Source organism: Odontesthes bonariensis, chromosome 5 (assembly GCF_027942865.1).
Source record: "Odontesthes bonariensis isolate fOdoBon6 chromosome 5, fOdoBon6.hap1, whole genome shotgun sequence".
NCBI lineage: Eukaryota > Metazoa > Chordata > Actinopteri > Atheriniformes > Atherinopsidae > Odontesthes > Odontesthes bonariensis.
Window position 1 is genome coordinate 17,328,458 of NC_134510.1, and position 14,817 is coordinate 17,343,274.

Here is a 14,817-nt window from a genome sequence, read left to right on the forward strand (position 1 = left end):
AGGCTAAATTTAGTCAGAATGTTCATCTGTATCTCCAGGTGACGAACCAGATGATCACTGCTTGCAAAGCCTACATCACTAATAATGGCGCTAATTCAATATGGGACCAGCCTCAGCAAGTTGTTGCTGACAAAATCAAAGCTGCCATTCACCTAAATCAGGTACAGAATTCCTATTGGAGGAATATGTTGTTTATTAAGAAAATTATGAAATTTCTATATGTGGGATGTTTAAAAAAAAAAAAAGAAGTTTGTGGTCTATACATGTGTTTAAATGCATCAAAGGTGCATTTATGAAGGTCGTTAAGTTGCTGCCACAAAGTTCCATGTCATCCAGTTCTGTGGTGCTGGTTGAATGAAAATGACCAATTTTGTTGCATTGTCCAGGAGTACCAACTGTGTTTCCATAAAACCAAGGAGAAACTGGAACAAGCTCCCTCAGAGAGACAGTTTGACTTCAGTGAGATGTACATATTTGGGAAGTTTGACACATTCCAGCGACGTCTCAAGAAGATCCTCGAAATGTTCAGCACCATTTCCACCTACTCTGCACTGCAGGATTCTAAGATTGAAGGGCTGGAAACCATGGCCACCAGGTTTCAAGTAAGTAATCTTGTTAGATCATGTTATTATCGAGTCATTTTCTGAAAGTAGACATGCATTCCCTAAACTGAAGAAATACCATTGTTGGCCAGCTAAATATGTATTTCTCCTGACATCCATTGATGCTGTATATGTTGTTGGTGGAAGGACGGCTTCCACTACAATTGAGAAAAAAGTTTAGCGTCTTCTCGACTGCATAGATGATGCATTAAAGAAATATGGGAAGAACTGATATGTAGATATTAGACCTTTACTGTATTTGTAAAAACTGAATAAAAGAGGTCTACTGATGAGTAACAGCAAATAATATTAAAGAGGCATTTGAGATTTTACATTGATTTTGTACAATTAATGTCTTTTATACTAATACTTAACTATGCAAATGTCACTGCAGCTTAGCAGAACGATTAGTGGGTTTGTTGAATGACCTCAGGCTCTACAAATTGTGACAGTTGCAGATTGCCGTTTTCATTCCCCAAAAATATTTTTTTTTGTTTACAAAATCAAATTGTACTGCTTTGGGACACAAAATAACAACAAATTTCATGAAAATGTTGCCTCATATTGTCTGTAATTGGTGTGTTTCGTCTTCCCTTGAGGGTGCTTTGTATTGATGTGAGGTATCTTTGTTTGTTTCTGTACAGACTGCAGAAATGCAGGCAAAATGGGAGGTAATATCTCACTGCAATATTCAGCTTATAGAACTGCATGGCTCGTTTATATTTCTATAGTCTGCTGTATGCGGGGTTCATGTTGTAGCTGTGGATCATACCACTGTTACTATTTAATGACGTTACTAACAGCATGGAACATGAACAGAGAAGCAACTTCACACTTTCTTGAACCTGCTTCGCTCTTTTGTGTTCTTCACTTAGTCTTTCAGGTCCACTGCTATTTTTTATTTTTATTTTTTTACAAAGAAATATCCAACTCTCCTCTGAAATGCCCCTTTTTGTGCTGATAATATCTTGCATGCCATCAGTCTCATCACAAACTAGGTGCCTGCTGACATCCCGTTTTCATTTAGAGGCTTTACATAGATAAATTGTTTGCGTTTTTCAAAGCTGTATCTCAATGATGTTTCCAGTACAAACCATGTTATCTAAGATCTAATTGACTCAGTTCAGAGTCTGTTGATAGCTATCATGTTTACTCACCGCTATGAGTCATGTGAAGAGGTTGAATGGTCATATTTAATCAAATTTGGAGTTGATAACCACAGAACACACAAGAGAATGTCTTTCAAAGTTCCTCAGAGCAGTTGAAGGTTCAGCATCATGTACCTCAGGACTAAAATGATCTGCAACACACGTTTGAAGTTACACACACTAATCCCTTTCAGGGACTTTGCTTTGCTTTGCTTTCACTAGCAAATATTCACACTTCTGAAACTGTTTTGTCCAGAATGGTTTTGTGTGTGTTTGTAATGGCTATTCTGGTTGCCATTGTTGTGACTCTGCGTATCTTTATTGCGTTGAGTTCTCAGGTATGTGAGATATCTTGAATACATAAAAGCTCACTAACTAAATGTTTTGCAAGCTGTCCAGTTTTACTACTGTAATTCCATTAGTCCTTTCATGGTCAAAGTAAACAAACAGAACTGGATTGAAAGAGTCTGCTTAATTCTCCTCCAGTAGAAACTGATAGTTAGCTTTGCATTTGATCTATAATTTATGCTAAGCTGTGAGACCCAGTGTTGCAATCCTCCTTTATTTGATTATTGTTTATTGTTTGTTTTCATTCCAATATTATCACGCAGACTAAGGTGATGTCATTCTATCATCAGCATATTAACCTTTTGTCCTAACACTGTAAAAGCTGATCATTTAACTTTACTGTTGTTGGTGCAATTTATTGTGTGTCTGATAGGCTATTGTGATGAACATGAAGAAAAAGCACTACAGTTTCCTAGACCACAGAAGAACTGACTTTGATGTCGACTATGAGGATTTCTGCAAGAGCACCTCTGAGCTCCATGTAAGTTAACTGCAGACACAACAAATAAGTCATATTGCACCAGGGCTTAGTCAGTGGATTAATACTAAACCAATAAGTTTGTGCAGAATCAGTGGAGCAGGTTACAAGACTTAGTACTGGTGGTTCTCTGTTTTTCCTTTGCTGTCCACCTGTAGTACGGGTAAAACTTATCAGTCATATTTGAGCAAGTGCTTGAATGAACAGAAATATTAAAGAAGAGAATTAAAAAACAAAACAAATCAAAACAAATAAGCCGCTACCCATTATCTGAGAGCAATTCAACATTTTATGAGCTTATCAAAATGTGTGTACATTCAAACAGGGTATTGGGGTATAGAATGTACTGGATATCCTTTACTGACGTATAATTCCAGTTCCAAAGAGGTTGAGACTCTGTATAAAATGTACATAAAAACAGAATGTATTGTTTTAGAAATCTCATAAACCAATACTCTAAAATTCAATGTTGAAAGTCAGACGTTTCACCTTTCCCTAAAGAATATTAGGGTTGTTTTGAATTTAAATGAAATATTGTACTATACACAGCAGATAATATAATCAAAACATTTTAATAATCTGTAAATATGTCTGCACACAAGGGATATGGTTGAATATCAATATTGGATGGCCGTGACCTTCAGCATCAATGCAGTAACATCTTCAAATGTTACTGCATTAAAAACCGGCATGATTCTATTATGGAAATCATTGCATGGGCTTAGGAACACTTCCAGAAATCATTGTCTGTGAACACAGTTCATTGTGCCATCCACAAATGCAGGTTAAAGCTCTTTCATGAAAAGAAGCCATTTGTGAATGAAGGGTGTGCATTAGTGGCTATGGAATTAGAAACTTACACATCTGGTAATGCTGAATTATATTTACAGGTTTTAAAGAAAGCTATACTCCCACCCAGATGTCTTTTTTAGGGAAGGCCTTACATATTTTATTCAGCAAGACAATGCTAAACTGCATACTGTACCTATTACAACAGCATGGCTTCCTAGTACAACAGTCCAGGCACTGGAGCCTGCAGACTCTAGACCTTTTGCCAAGTAAAAAAAACTGCATCATCATAAAAGGCTAAATACAACAAAGAAGATGCAGGACTGTTGATCAGCTGGAATCCTATATCAGACAAGAGTGGGACAACATTACTGTACCAAAAGTTCGGGCAACTGCTCTCCTCAGTTCCCAGATGGTTACAGTCTGTTGTTGAGGGGCTGCTACACCGTGGTGAACATGGCCCTGTTTCAACTGTTTTGAGATTTGTTGCTGCCATCAAAATCAAAATAAGCCAATAATGTTCAGAAGAAAGCAAAATGTCTCTCTGAACATTTCCCATGTTTTCATGTTCTATTGTGAATGAAATACTGGTTTATGAGATTACAAATTGTCATTCTACACAATGTCCCAACTTGTCATGATTTAGGGTTAGATATTGGAATTTGTTGGCCCTGGTGCAAGAAAAAAACCCGAACAAAGTTAAGCTCAGCACATATTGATTTGTACTCTAGGTGCATGCCAACAACTTTATTGTGCTATAGGTATTTTTCATGGGGTCTTATTTTATTTTGTATTTTTATTGTTGTTTGAGCAGTTTTATTTCACAGTTTTATTTTCTTTTGGAAATATCACTGTTGTCGGCGTTTGTGCTTCCAGAGTCAGCTGAAGAGTTTCATGGATAGCACCTTTGAAAAGATTCCAAATACAGAAAGAGCTTTAAATGTGCTGAAGAAATTTGAAAGGTAACACAACGTCAACCGCATCAAATTATTTTGAAATAATAATCACAACTTGATACACTACCAATATGTTGTTGTATTTTCCAGGTATAATCTCTTTTAAACTAGTCTCTAATGATATTACGAAAATGAAAGATTAAGCGTGGCTCTGAGTAAACGTTGCTGAATGAGGACATTTTGGTTCACTGGCGCAGGTGTCACCGGTAATCTAATTGCTGCTTTCCTTTAGGTTTGCTTAGTCCAGAGTTACTTTATTACACATTCTTGCTTGAATGATTTATTACCAGCACAACTGTTGTTCCTAGCTATTTGTAGTAATTGTTGTTAATTGTAGTTACTTCAGAGTGTCCTTACATTATAAGTCACAATGTCATACAAGTGACAAAAATAGAGCTGGGCTTAAATGAATAATTACCGGCGTGCTCTGTTATAATTCATTCCGTTTGTATGTGGTGTATTCAATTTTTGTTTCGTTGTCCATTTTCAAACATTTTGACGCCACTAACTACTTGTGCTTTTGGACTCAAACAGACTGGGCATCCCTGATCTAAGCATTGAAGAGAAGTATCAGCGAATTCTGCAGAATTATGGTCGAGACATTGAAATGGTGTCTCGCATCTATGTGAGGCAGAAGCTGGAGCCACCCATTGGCAGGGATATGCCTCCGGTGGCAGGAAGGATCATGTGGGCTCGGCAGCTGTACAGCCGAATTCAGGGTCCCATGGATCTCTTTCAACAGGTTATAGGAAATTTATGGCATTCTATTGCTTGCCCCAGCTTATTTTTGTTTTATTCTTTTATTCTATCTTTTTATATACAGGCATATTGTGTTGACCTTCTAACTTATAGGTGCTATTCTGTTTCATTCTATTCCCTTGCAGCAACCAGGCGTTCTTTCCACACCAGAGGCCAAGAGGATTATCAAGAATTTTAACAGGGTTGCAAGAGTCCTGATGGAGTATGAGATGCTCTACCATCACAGCTGGATGACAAAGGTGAATGGAGAAAAGAATGTGGTATAGGAATCAAATAATTAAAAAAAATGTAGTAGAAATAGCATATTTGACATACATGTATGCATTTAAGTATATATGGTACCATTATATAGAACACAAGTAGGTGACATGTATGTTGTTCCTGTTTTTACTCTTGATCTGTTTTGTTTTTTTGTCGTTGTTGTTTTTTAATGATCAATTTGGTCTCTTCCCCAATCCTTTCCATTTTCACCTTTACGATAATTCCCACTAAACTCCCCGAATGACCCTGATATGTTCTGTATAGATGGAGAAAGCAAGGGTGGGCCTGCAGGCCCCTCTGTTGGCCCGGTCTCCAGAGACCGGGGAAGTGACTGTGAACTTTGATCCAGAGATTCTGACCCAGATAAGAGAGGCGAACTGCATGATACGCATGAATTTGGAGATCCCTCCCTTTGCTGCTCTGTTGCAGCAAAAACAGGATACCCTCAAGAAAAACTACAACAAATTACAGGTGGGTATTACAGACAGTTGTATACAAATTATAGAAGCGGGATTAAGCAAGGACTTCACCATCAGTGAGAGGCAGTGTTCATTTCATGATGTTGATGAGAAGTGAACCTGCAGAGTGCTGCAGTATTAACGAAGTCACCTGGGCTATCGGATCCCCTAAGATAAAGAAGAGAGAGGGAGTGGAGGGTTGGGCATAGAATATGAGAAAATGATTCCATTTAAACTGTAGCTCTCATGAAACTATACAAGCCTCTGTGTACTGAATATAGCTGAATATAAAGGAGAGATAATAGATTTTACAATTTGGCCGTACACAGCAAAAACGCACACACAAAAATCAATAAAATAATAAATCAATAAAGAGGAAATAAGGGTAGACTCAACAAAATCAATACATTTCCAAGGATATTTTTTGCTGCTCCTGACTGATTAAAGCAGGCTTTTTTTTTTTTCCCACACAATTAGAGAGACGTCCTTACAGGACAAATGACAGACACTTGCAGTTAATTTTTGATCATCTCTGTGCTGCATCTGCTTCTTGAGTCTGACCACTTAATGTTCATCAGACAGAGAACATGGTCTCTACAAAGGCGTTTGAACCAAGCACACAAATGAGACAACCCTGAACAAACTGATCAAGTTTGTTGTCCTGTTATCTATAAAAACACCCAACATTGGGTAAAAAGCGCAGATAAATCTCAGTAACTCTAGTTACCTCTTCATCTTCAAAAATCCTCCTCAGTGCCACTGGACGGGTCTCACCTTCATGCATGATTGTGCTGGTGCTGGCCAGCTCTGCAGGAGACAATCGACAGCTAAATGAAAGCCATAATGTACAAATGTGACCCAGAATCTAATGCCACTCATTGTCAGCAAAGGCAAACAATCCACACAGTCCCTCTCTTCTGGAGGCAGACACTGAGAAGTGGCTGTAGAACTTTACAACAACTGCCCAAAGCCCACTGACAGCTGATCACAAGCGTGCTTACATTACTTATGAGCAACGAGAGCTGGGCAGTTAGCTTTCAGAATGCGATTGTTGAAAATTCGCAGTAACCAGTAAACAAGTGGTGTACAAAGTTTACTTTAGCATTATCTGCTGCATAGGCTGTGTCCAGTGTAGTTCATACTTTTTCAGACAGTTCAGCAGAGCTGGATGCTGTCTACAGTTTTCATCACTGTCTCCATAACAGTCAACTAAATTGCACTGCACTCCATCTGACACAGAGAAATACAATATGGCACGCACACTGGAAACATTTTTCTTTTTCCCTTGTTTGAGGCATCACTTGCAAATGAGGTTCACTGTCACGTGGGGACATAATTAAAAAGTGTATTCCATATTAACTACAGTCCCAACTGAGCAAATCAGTTCAAGATCTCTCTGAGTTGATATGCAAAATGTATTGACATCTACCCTGATTCACAGCTAATGCTGAGCGAAAACACCAGAGTGCGGGCCAAGATTCAGAGCGCCTTTGAACAGCTGGCCATGCCACATGTTGCCAAGGTAAGCTGTGATAAGTTTCACTGACACCAGTGTAGTTAAATAGGAATTGCCGTACCACGTTATATGATAATATATGTGATTAATCATTATTAAAACTAACTTTCCAAACTTTTTATTTATTTCTTATTCTTATGTTTTCCTCAATGAATTTATAGGATAAATATAATGATAGTATTTCAGGGCTCCATAGAAAAAGAATTAGACTGAGTAATTAGTAGGAAGTCATATATTTAATTTGCCACATAGGCAAGGGTTAGTTCAAACCATTACTGTATGTGCTGCGTACCATATCATTTTCACAGGTGTTTGGGATTAGCCTCTCAAGGTGATGATTACTGCCCCCAATATCAGTTAGATTACTGGGATTGTATTCACTTTACCGTGTGTTTTGATAAGTTTGAAAAGTATGTTTTTTTTCTTTTAAGAAAAGCTAAGCTGCACAGCATCTATTACAGAGCCCTATGCACATGGACCACAATGATTTACGGTCATCAGGTTACCACAGCACCTTAAAAAACTGCAGATTTCCTTTGTAGATAATATAAAGTTGCTATCACACTGTGTTAAATGTAGGGAAATACGTTTATGTACCATTTATTTTTCAGAATTGCACCAAGGCTCTCTTTTGTATAGGGACTCCGCTTACAGGCCTCTTGATCATGTTTTTTATCACATACTTTAAGACTAGCCTCGTAATTATGCCTCAGTCTGTTTGTATTCAGCATAACAACATGAAAAACATATATTTGTCCTCTCCAAGTAGAAAGAAAAAATAATTCATCATTTTTCTTGAATATGGCAAACATTCAACATTATAGTGACGTCCAGCAGCCACTGATTTCAATTCAAAATGAAAATGCTGAATTTATGTGACAGTGCTCTAACTGGCTTGCTCTGTTAAATGGGTCAAAAAAGGGTAGTGATATTGCAGGGATTTTGAGTTTTCCTCACAAGATGATGCTCCCATCCCGATGTACAACCCAGCAGGATGTACCTTCACACTCTCTATAACTTATTTATTTGCAAGACTTGGTTTTTTGATTACATAACAATTTAATTGGCATGAAATTTAACAAGAATGAAAATAAATTTGATTTGGTAGATACAGTAACTGAAAGGTTGGCCAACTCCTGCTAATATAATTTACCAGAGAAAGTCACTTGTGTCCAAAAGATCTTTCACCAATGTTTCATACAAAAGTTGGTAGAATAATGAAATCCATGATAATATAGAATTTACTTTATTTGTATAAACTTTACTGAATGTGTTGCAGGCCAGGACTGAAATGTAAAACAACTACGTGTATTAACAAATTAGTTGACTAGAAAAAACATCAAATATTTGACCCTCTTCATTGCAGACAGTGTGAACCAAAGATTGTGTCAGATTTACAAAGGAGCTCATCATGGCATTTTGTCATTTACTTGACAGGTGGATGAAGCTATACAGCCAGGTTTGATCTCCCTGAGCTGGACATCTCTGAACATAGACAAATATCTCAGCAGCATTGACAAAGCATTGGGTAAGCAAAAATATATATATATATAAATATATATATATTACTCTGTACCTCTCTACACTCTTTTTTTTCACTTCTTTATTTACCTCCCAATTTGTGGATTTGCTCCCTTTTCACTGAATCTTCTCCAATGCTTGGCATCTATCCCGATTTTTCCCTTCATTCCCACTCTTTCTCTTGTTTTTCTGTGTCTCCAGCTGACCTGGAGCTACTGATGGACAGAGTTAATGACTTGGTGGAGTTTCGGATAGATGCTGTACTACAAGAGATGAGTATGTCCACGCTGTGTGTTCTGCCCGAGGATGAGCCAGTCACCTGTGAGGAATTTGTTCAAACTACCAGGGTAAAGAGATAACAAAAACATTGGAATTTAATAAGAGAGTGCTGACATTGTGAAGTCTTACAGTAAACCCACCTTCGTAGTTACTGAATGCTACAATTTCCTTTGCTACAATTTGAAAAATGATATGATGCTATGAGCACCCCATGCTTTCCTCTCTTTAAAAGGTTCTTCTCAAATATTAGTTTTTATTTACTGGCACAAAAGCATCTCCAGGAATCTTGTACAACTTATTGTATATTTACATCTGTGTCTATAGGACCTTTGCATAAAACAAGCTCAGAATCTACATATTAAGAGCGCACTAGTGGAGGAGGCTGCTAATGAGCTGATCAACATGCTAATGGAGTTTGACCACAGTCAGAAAGAGGAGGAGGAGAAGGTTGAGGAAGAAAGCTGCAGTGAGAGCAAGACCTTAGACCACCTTGACAGTGAAGGTATGCTGTCATTTTCCTTCTGAGATCATTTCCTTTCAAGATCAAACCCATTTGTATCATGTAAAATGCAGTATACTGTAAGGGTTTGTCACAAGCAGGACGTGACCAGTAACATTAACATTAGTTATAACCTTTGGTTGAAATTTTGTATTAGAGTGGATACTTATAAACATTGTGGGGGACTGTTGCTGAAAATGTTGATGTTCACAGTAAACGTGTTGTCTCCTTAGGTGAAGATGAGCACCGCTCTGAGGGTCATCTCTTCTCTAGAAACACATTGCTCCCACCTGCTAGCGTCGGTCCTTCCTCACCTTTGGTGAGAAGGAAGAAAAAGAGGGACCTGATGGAGGTGATGGAAGAGGAAGCCCAGGAGCTGCTCAACTTCTTCAACCACCGCAACGTGGATGCCTTACTCAGAGTGACACGTAACACCTTGGAGAATCTACGCAAGCGTATACATACGTCCTCACTCATGCATTTCTTGGGTGGGTCCTGAACCATTTTGTGCTTAAACACGTGTCTGAAACATGCATTTGAAATTAGCTTATGTACTTTCCCTCAAGAGAATTTTGTAGGAGGGCAAAAAAAACAAAACAATAATTGCACAGTGTGTATCGTTTCAGTTGTAACAAAATTGTCTTCTGTCTTGATGGATAGATACTCTGTGAATATCACACTATCAGGAGTGCATTTACCAATTATAAAGATAGCTCCTAGTCACTTTTACTGTAGCAAAGCCATGTGAGCAAAAACTTCAGTTCAGCAGTTTCAGATACCATTAATTCCATTTTCTAAATTTTATCTTTTGGCTTTTCTGCCCTGAGCTCCTAAATTGTCCATCTTTAAATCAAATTATGTAGTGGTGTATCAGTTTTTTTCTACTCTGCCCTCATAGGCGAGAGTGACTCACCCAGCCGTGGCAAAAGCAGTGGTCAGCAGGCAATCTTCAGGGTCAATGTGACCCTCTCTATACCTAACATTACTATGGTTCCAGCCCTGGAAGAGGTCCAGCAGGCTCTAAACCGGGTTGTTGAGTGTGTGGTCAGTGTCAGCAAAGGCGTAAGCCAGTGGAGCAAAGAAAGAATCTCCAAGGTGTGATTGATTTGATAAGTAAACAGATTATTTGACTTAAGTAACCGTGACTGATTAATTACAGCTGTAACACATTCATTTTCATTTTTAGCTCTGGACTAATGATGTTCCAGTCTGGTAACATGCCAAGCAACTACTGAGGTATTTTCTATTTGATTGACTTTTTATAGAAAAAGATGAATGAAAGACGGATGGCGGCTCTGAAACAAGATAGTTCTGAGAGTGAATCAGAGGATGGAGCAACAACACACAGGAGCCTGGCTGGTATAAGATCACACAAAAACATTCCAAACTTAACCACAGGTGTTGAACTCAGCGATTTATCTGATTTGACATTCATTTATATTATCTATTGTCAAACATCCAAATAAAGCTTCCTATTTCACTGCTCAGCAGACCAGAAACATTTCTCACAATGACTACACAAAGACATTTTGATGGGCATGATTTCTCTGACGCTTTGGAAAGAATTTATTCTTGAAAGGTTTGCACAGACAGAATAGCCTTTTCAGACATGGAGCTTATCTATAGAAACCACACTTTGTTATTGGCATATTCTATTAATTAAATTCTTTAGATGAATGATTCCAGCAAAAGTCCACAAGTTTCTTATGTTAACATGCACCTCCACCAACTCTTTGAATATTCTTTGAGAAGATAATTCTGTCCAAACTATGTACTTCTCAGATGGTAGCATCTCAGACATTTCAGCATCTGTGATCCAAGCAATCCCATTCCAAGCAAGAAATTATTACAAGAGTGTGTTTGAGAACAAGGAGATAGCCAAGTTAGTGTCCGTTCTCAGTACCTCTATCACCTCCACCAAAAAGGTACAAGAAGAGACTTTTTTTGTTGTTTTTATGAAATATTTAATTGGAGATTTTTAGTGTCATTTATATCCTACAGTACATACCCTTGGTTTTGTGTTTTTGTGCAGGAAGTGATGACTGCTCTCGACCGCTTTAACCATTACCATCACATCTGGAAAAAAGATTGTGAAGATACCATGCAGAGGTATGTTAAACTGAATGACTAATAGTCAGGTCTGACTCTTAAAAACAGTCACATAAGTGCATTGTGATTTTTTTTGTTTGTTTTTTATTTGTTAAACAGATTCATCCGAGGAAATCCCTTGCTGTCAGAATTTGAGAGCCAGATACTTTTCTATCGAGATCTGGAGTTGGAAATAAACTCTGAACCAGAGTACATTACTGTTGGAGCCTTGGCTTTATTCACAGGTTAAATTAAGTTGTGAATTTGACACCAATGAAATTGTTTTACTGCTAAACAGTAACTGATTTTTTGCTCATGTTTATTTCTTTGTACAAGCATCCTTGAAGATGTCTCTCACTGCGGAAACTAAGAATTGGATGGTGGACTATGGACTGTACTGTAACAGGAAATATCGCTCAGAAATGGAGAACATCTTTGATTTTGTTGATGAAGCAGGAAAGAAATTGAATCGACAGATAAAAGACCTGGATGACATCCGCATTGCAATGGCTGCTCTTAAGGAGATCAGAGAGCACCAGATTTCTATTGATTTTCAAGTTGGACCTATAGAGGTACACTGTAACATTAGGTGGAATACTACCACACACACACACACGCACACGCACACACACACACACACACACACACACACACAGTCTCAGTGGAAAAGAGATCAGGGTTCGTATTAGTTGAAAAATTAAAAGAAAATATCTAAGAGAATATCTAAGATTTGCTGGTGTTCCTCACGATAATAAAATAATAGATCATAGAGAAGATTAAAGTTAGTCATCAAGCATTTTAACCTTTAAAAGAGCTCCTAAGGGGAAAAATGTTTAGGTGCCGGCAGGAGGACTTTAAATAGGTTCCTTTAGTGGAGAAGAAAATGGCCTCAGACAAAGGATGACAGTGTGGTGTTAAAATCTCGTCTGTCAGTCAGTCATTCAGACGTTCTTTATTTATACATAACTTTCTCAAGAAAAATGCAACTTAGTGTTCTATAAAGCAATTAAAAGGACACAAGCAAGGAATGAAACAAAAGTTAAGAAATATCAATGAATGACCACTCTTTAAAAATCTATTTGCACAGTAAAATATTTATAAATCATAACACAACTAAAAAGGTAAATAAAAAATATTAGCTATATAAGACAAAATTAAAAGTAGGTAATGCTCAAAAAGTTAAGTTAGTCAATTATAAGCACTCTCATAAATGTAAGTTTTGAGCTAAGTCTTAAAAACACAGAGAGCCAGCATTTGTCTCTACTATTAGAGATGTGCTTACACCTGCAGCACAACGCAAAAATGCATAAAGAGGAACTGTATGCAACTATATAATCTTCCTTTTTTTCTTCTTCTTCTTCTCAGGAGTCCTACGCTGTGCTTCATAAGTATGACCTGTCTGTGGCCAAAGAAGAGGTTGATAAGGTGGATACTCTGCGTTACACCTGGGAAAAGCTCCTGTCCCGGACTACAGAGATACAGAATGAATTGGTCGCCTTGCAACCAAACTTCCGAGGAGAACTGGTTAGCAATGTGGAGACCTTTCAGGAAGACTGCCATCATTTTTATCAGGATTATGAGATGGTAAAAGAAGAGACCAAAACTGAAAAACGCACCCACCGCTATCCTTTCTTCCATTCGGGCTTTTTATTTAAAATACAGCACATAATCAGTGTGACTTGATTGAGACTTTGCCCTCTTTGCTTCAGGATGGACCTATGGTGGTTGGGCTAGCTCCTCAGGATGCCAGTGACAGACTGATTATGTTCCAGGTTGGTCACTCATTATATGACCTCAATATAATGGCACATCTTTTAGCGAATCAGTCAGTATATTAGCAGTGCAACTGATCTGTTGATGGTGTTTGTGGAGATGCTCATTTCCATCCATTATTAATGGAGCTGTGCTTGTTTTTGTTTCTGTGTGTAATTGATTACTATATTGGTTTTGTTGCCATTGTCCCCTTCAGAATCGATTTGACAATTTGTTCAGGAAGTACATCACTTACACTGGTGGAGAGGAGCTGTTTGGACTTCCTGTTACCCAGCATTCTCAGCTGTTGGAGATAAGAAAGCAGCTGACTCTACTGCAAAAGTTGTACGGCCTTTATAACAGTGTCATCGAAACGGTCAATGGTTACTATGACATCCTCTGGGCAGACATCCACATCGAAAAGATCAATAATGAGCTGCTCGACTTTCAGACAAGGTTAGATTTCTTTTTATTCAAAGCAATTGAAACTGCTTGGTGTTTAACTGTTTTAGCAACAGTTGTTCTAGCCTTAGCTTTAACTGCAAGTGAAATGGACACTTTAAGAAAAGATAATGCTGCCACCACTGTACCAGAAACAAACAAAGCTAGTTGTTTTACAGTTTATATCAGAAGGTGATGGATGGAAGGTAAAGAAGATGGGAAAGAGAGAGCAAGGAGGAGGCAAGTCAAGGAGACAAAGTGAAAGAAGGATTGCAAAGTGGAAGGTGGCAAAATGGAAAAGAGGTCAAAGTCAGAGACAGTGACAGTGACAGGATTTTCATAAGTCTGTCCTCGCTTTCAGAGTCATCCCTTTTTCTGTCCATAGTCTAGTCAAGTCAAGTCAAATTTATTTGTATAGCACATTTCATGTACAAAACAATACAAAGTGCTTTACATAAAATAAAAGCATTGTAGCGGGGAGTGTAAGAAGCATTAAAAATACATAAAAGAATATAAAGAGAAGTAATTAAAATGATTAAAAACATGCAACGTTTAGATAAGTTAAAAGTTAGCGTGCAGATTTCATGCAGAGACAGATGAGAAAAGAAATGTCTTTAACCTGGATTTAAACATTTGGTGAAAGTTTAATCTCCACTGGCAGTTTGTTCCACTTGTTTGCAGCATAACAGCTAAATGCTGCTTCTCCATGTTTAGTCTGGACTCTGGACTGGACCAGCTGACCTGAGTCCTTGGATCTATGAGCTCTGCTAGGTTTATATTCTCTGAATATATCACAGGTGTATTTTGGGCCTAAACCGTTCTGGGATTTGTAAACCATCAGCAGGCTTTTAAAATCTATTCTGTGACTGACTGGAAGCCAGTGTAAAGATTTTAAAACTGGTGTGATGTGTTCAGATCTCTT

The 14,817-nt window shown here is 37.9% G+C and overlaps 1 protein-coding gene across 1 annotated transcript in view; it reads left to right on the top strand.

The window, feature by feature from the left end:
• dnah5 (dynein, axonemal, heavy chain 5) overlaps positions 1-14,817 on the top strand; it is a 103,958-nt gene that overhangs the window by 16,525 nt on the left and 72,616 nt on the right. The window contains exons 10-30 of the mRNA XM_075465094.1: positions 39-161; positions 387-602; positions 2,472-2,579; positions 4,242-4,327; positions 4,856-5,063; positions 5,206-5,319; positions 5,606-5,812; positions 7,241-7,321; positions 8,753-8,843; positions 9,038-9,183; positions 9,440-9,617; positions 9,848-10,102; positions 10,513-10,709; positions 10,880-10,973; positions 11,397-11,539; positions 11,647-11,723; positions 11,823-11,947; positions 12,039-12,274; positions 13,068-13,286; positions 13,412-13,474; positions 13,672-13,910. Coding sequence (XP_075321209.1) covers positions 39-161; positions 387-602; positions 2,472-2,579; positions 4,242-4,327; positions 4,856-5,063; positions 5,206-5,319; positions 5,606-5,812; positions 7,241-7,321; positions 8,753-8,843; positions 9,038-9,183; positions 9,440-9,617; positions 9,848-10,102; positions 10,513-10,709; positions 10,880-10,973; positions 11,397-11,539; positions 11,647-11,723; positions 11,823-11,947; positions 12,039-12,274; positions 13,068-13,286; positions 13,412-13,474; positions 13,672-13,910 — 3,206 coding nt within the window. The remainder of the gene's footprint in view (positions 1-38; positions 162-386; positions 603-2,471; positions 2,580-4,241; positions 4,328-4,855; positions 5,064-5,205; positions 5,320-5,605; positions 5,813-7,240; positions 7,322-8,752; positions 8,844-9,037; positions 9,184-9,439; positions 9,618-9,847; positions 10,103-10,512; positions 10,710-10,879; positions 10,974-11,396; positions 11,540-11,646; positions 11,724-11,822; positions 11,948-12,038; positions 12,275-13,067; positions 13,287-13,411; positions 13,475-13,671; positions 13,911-14,817) is intronic.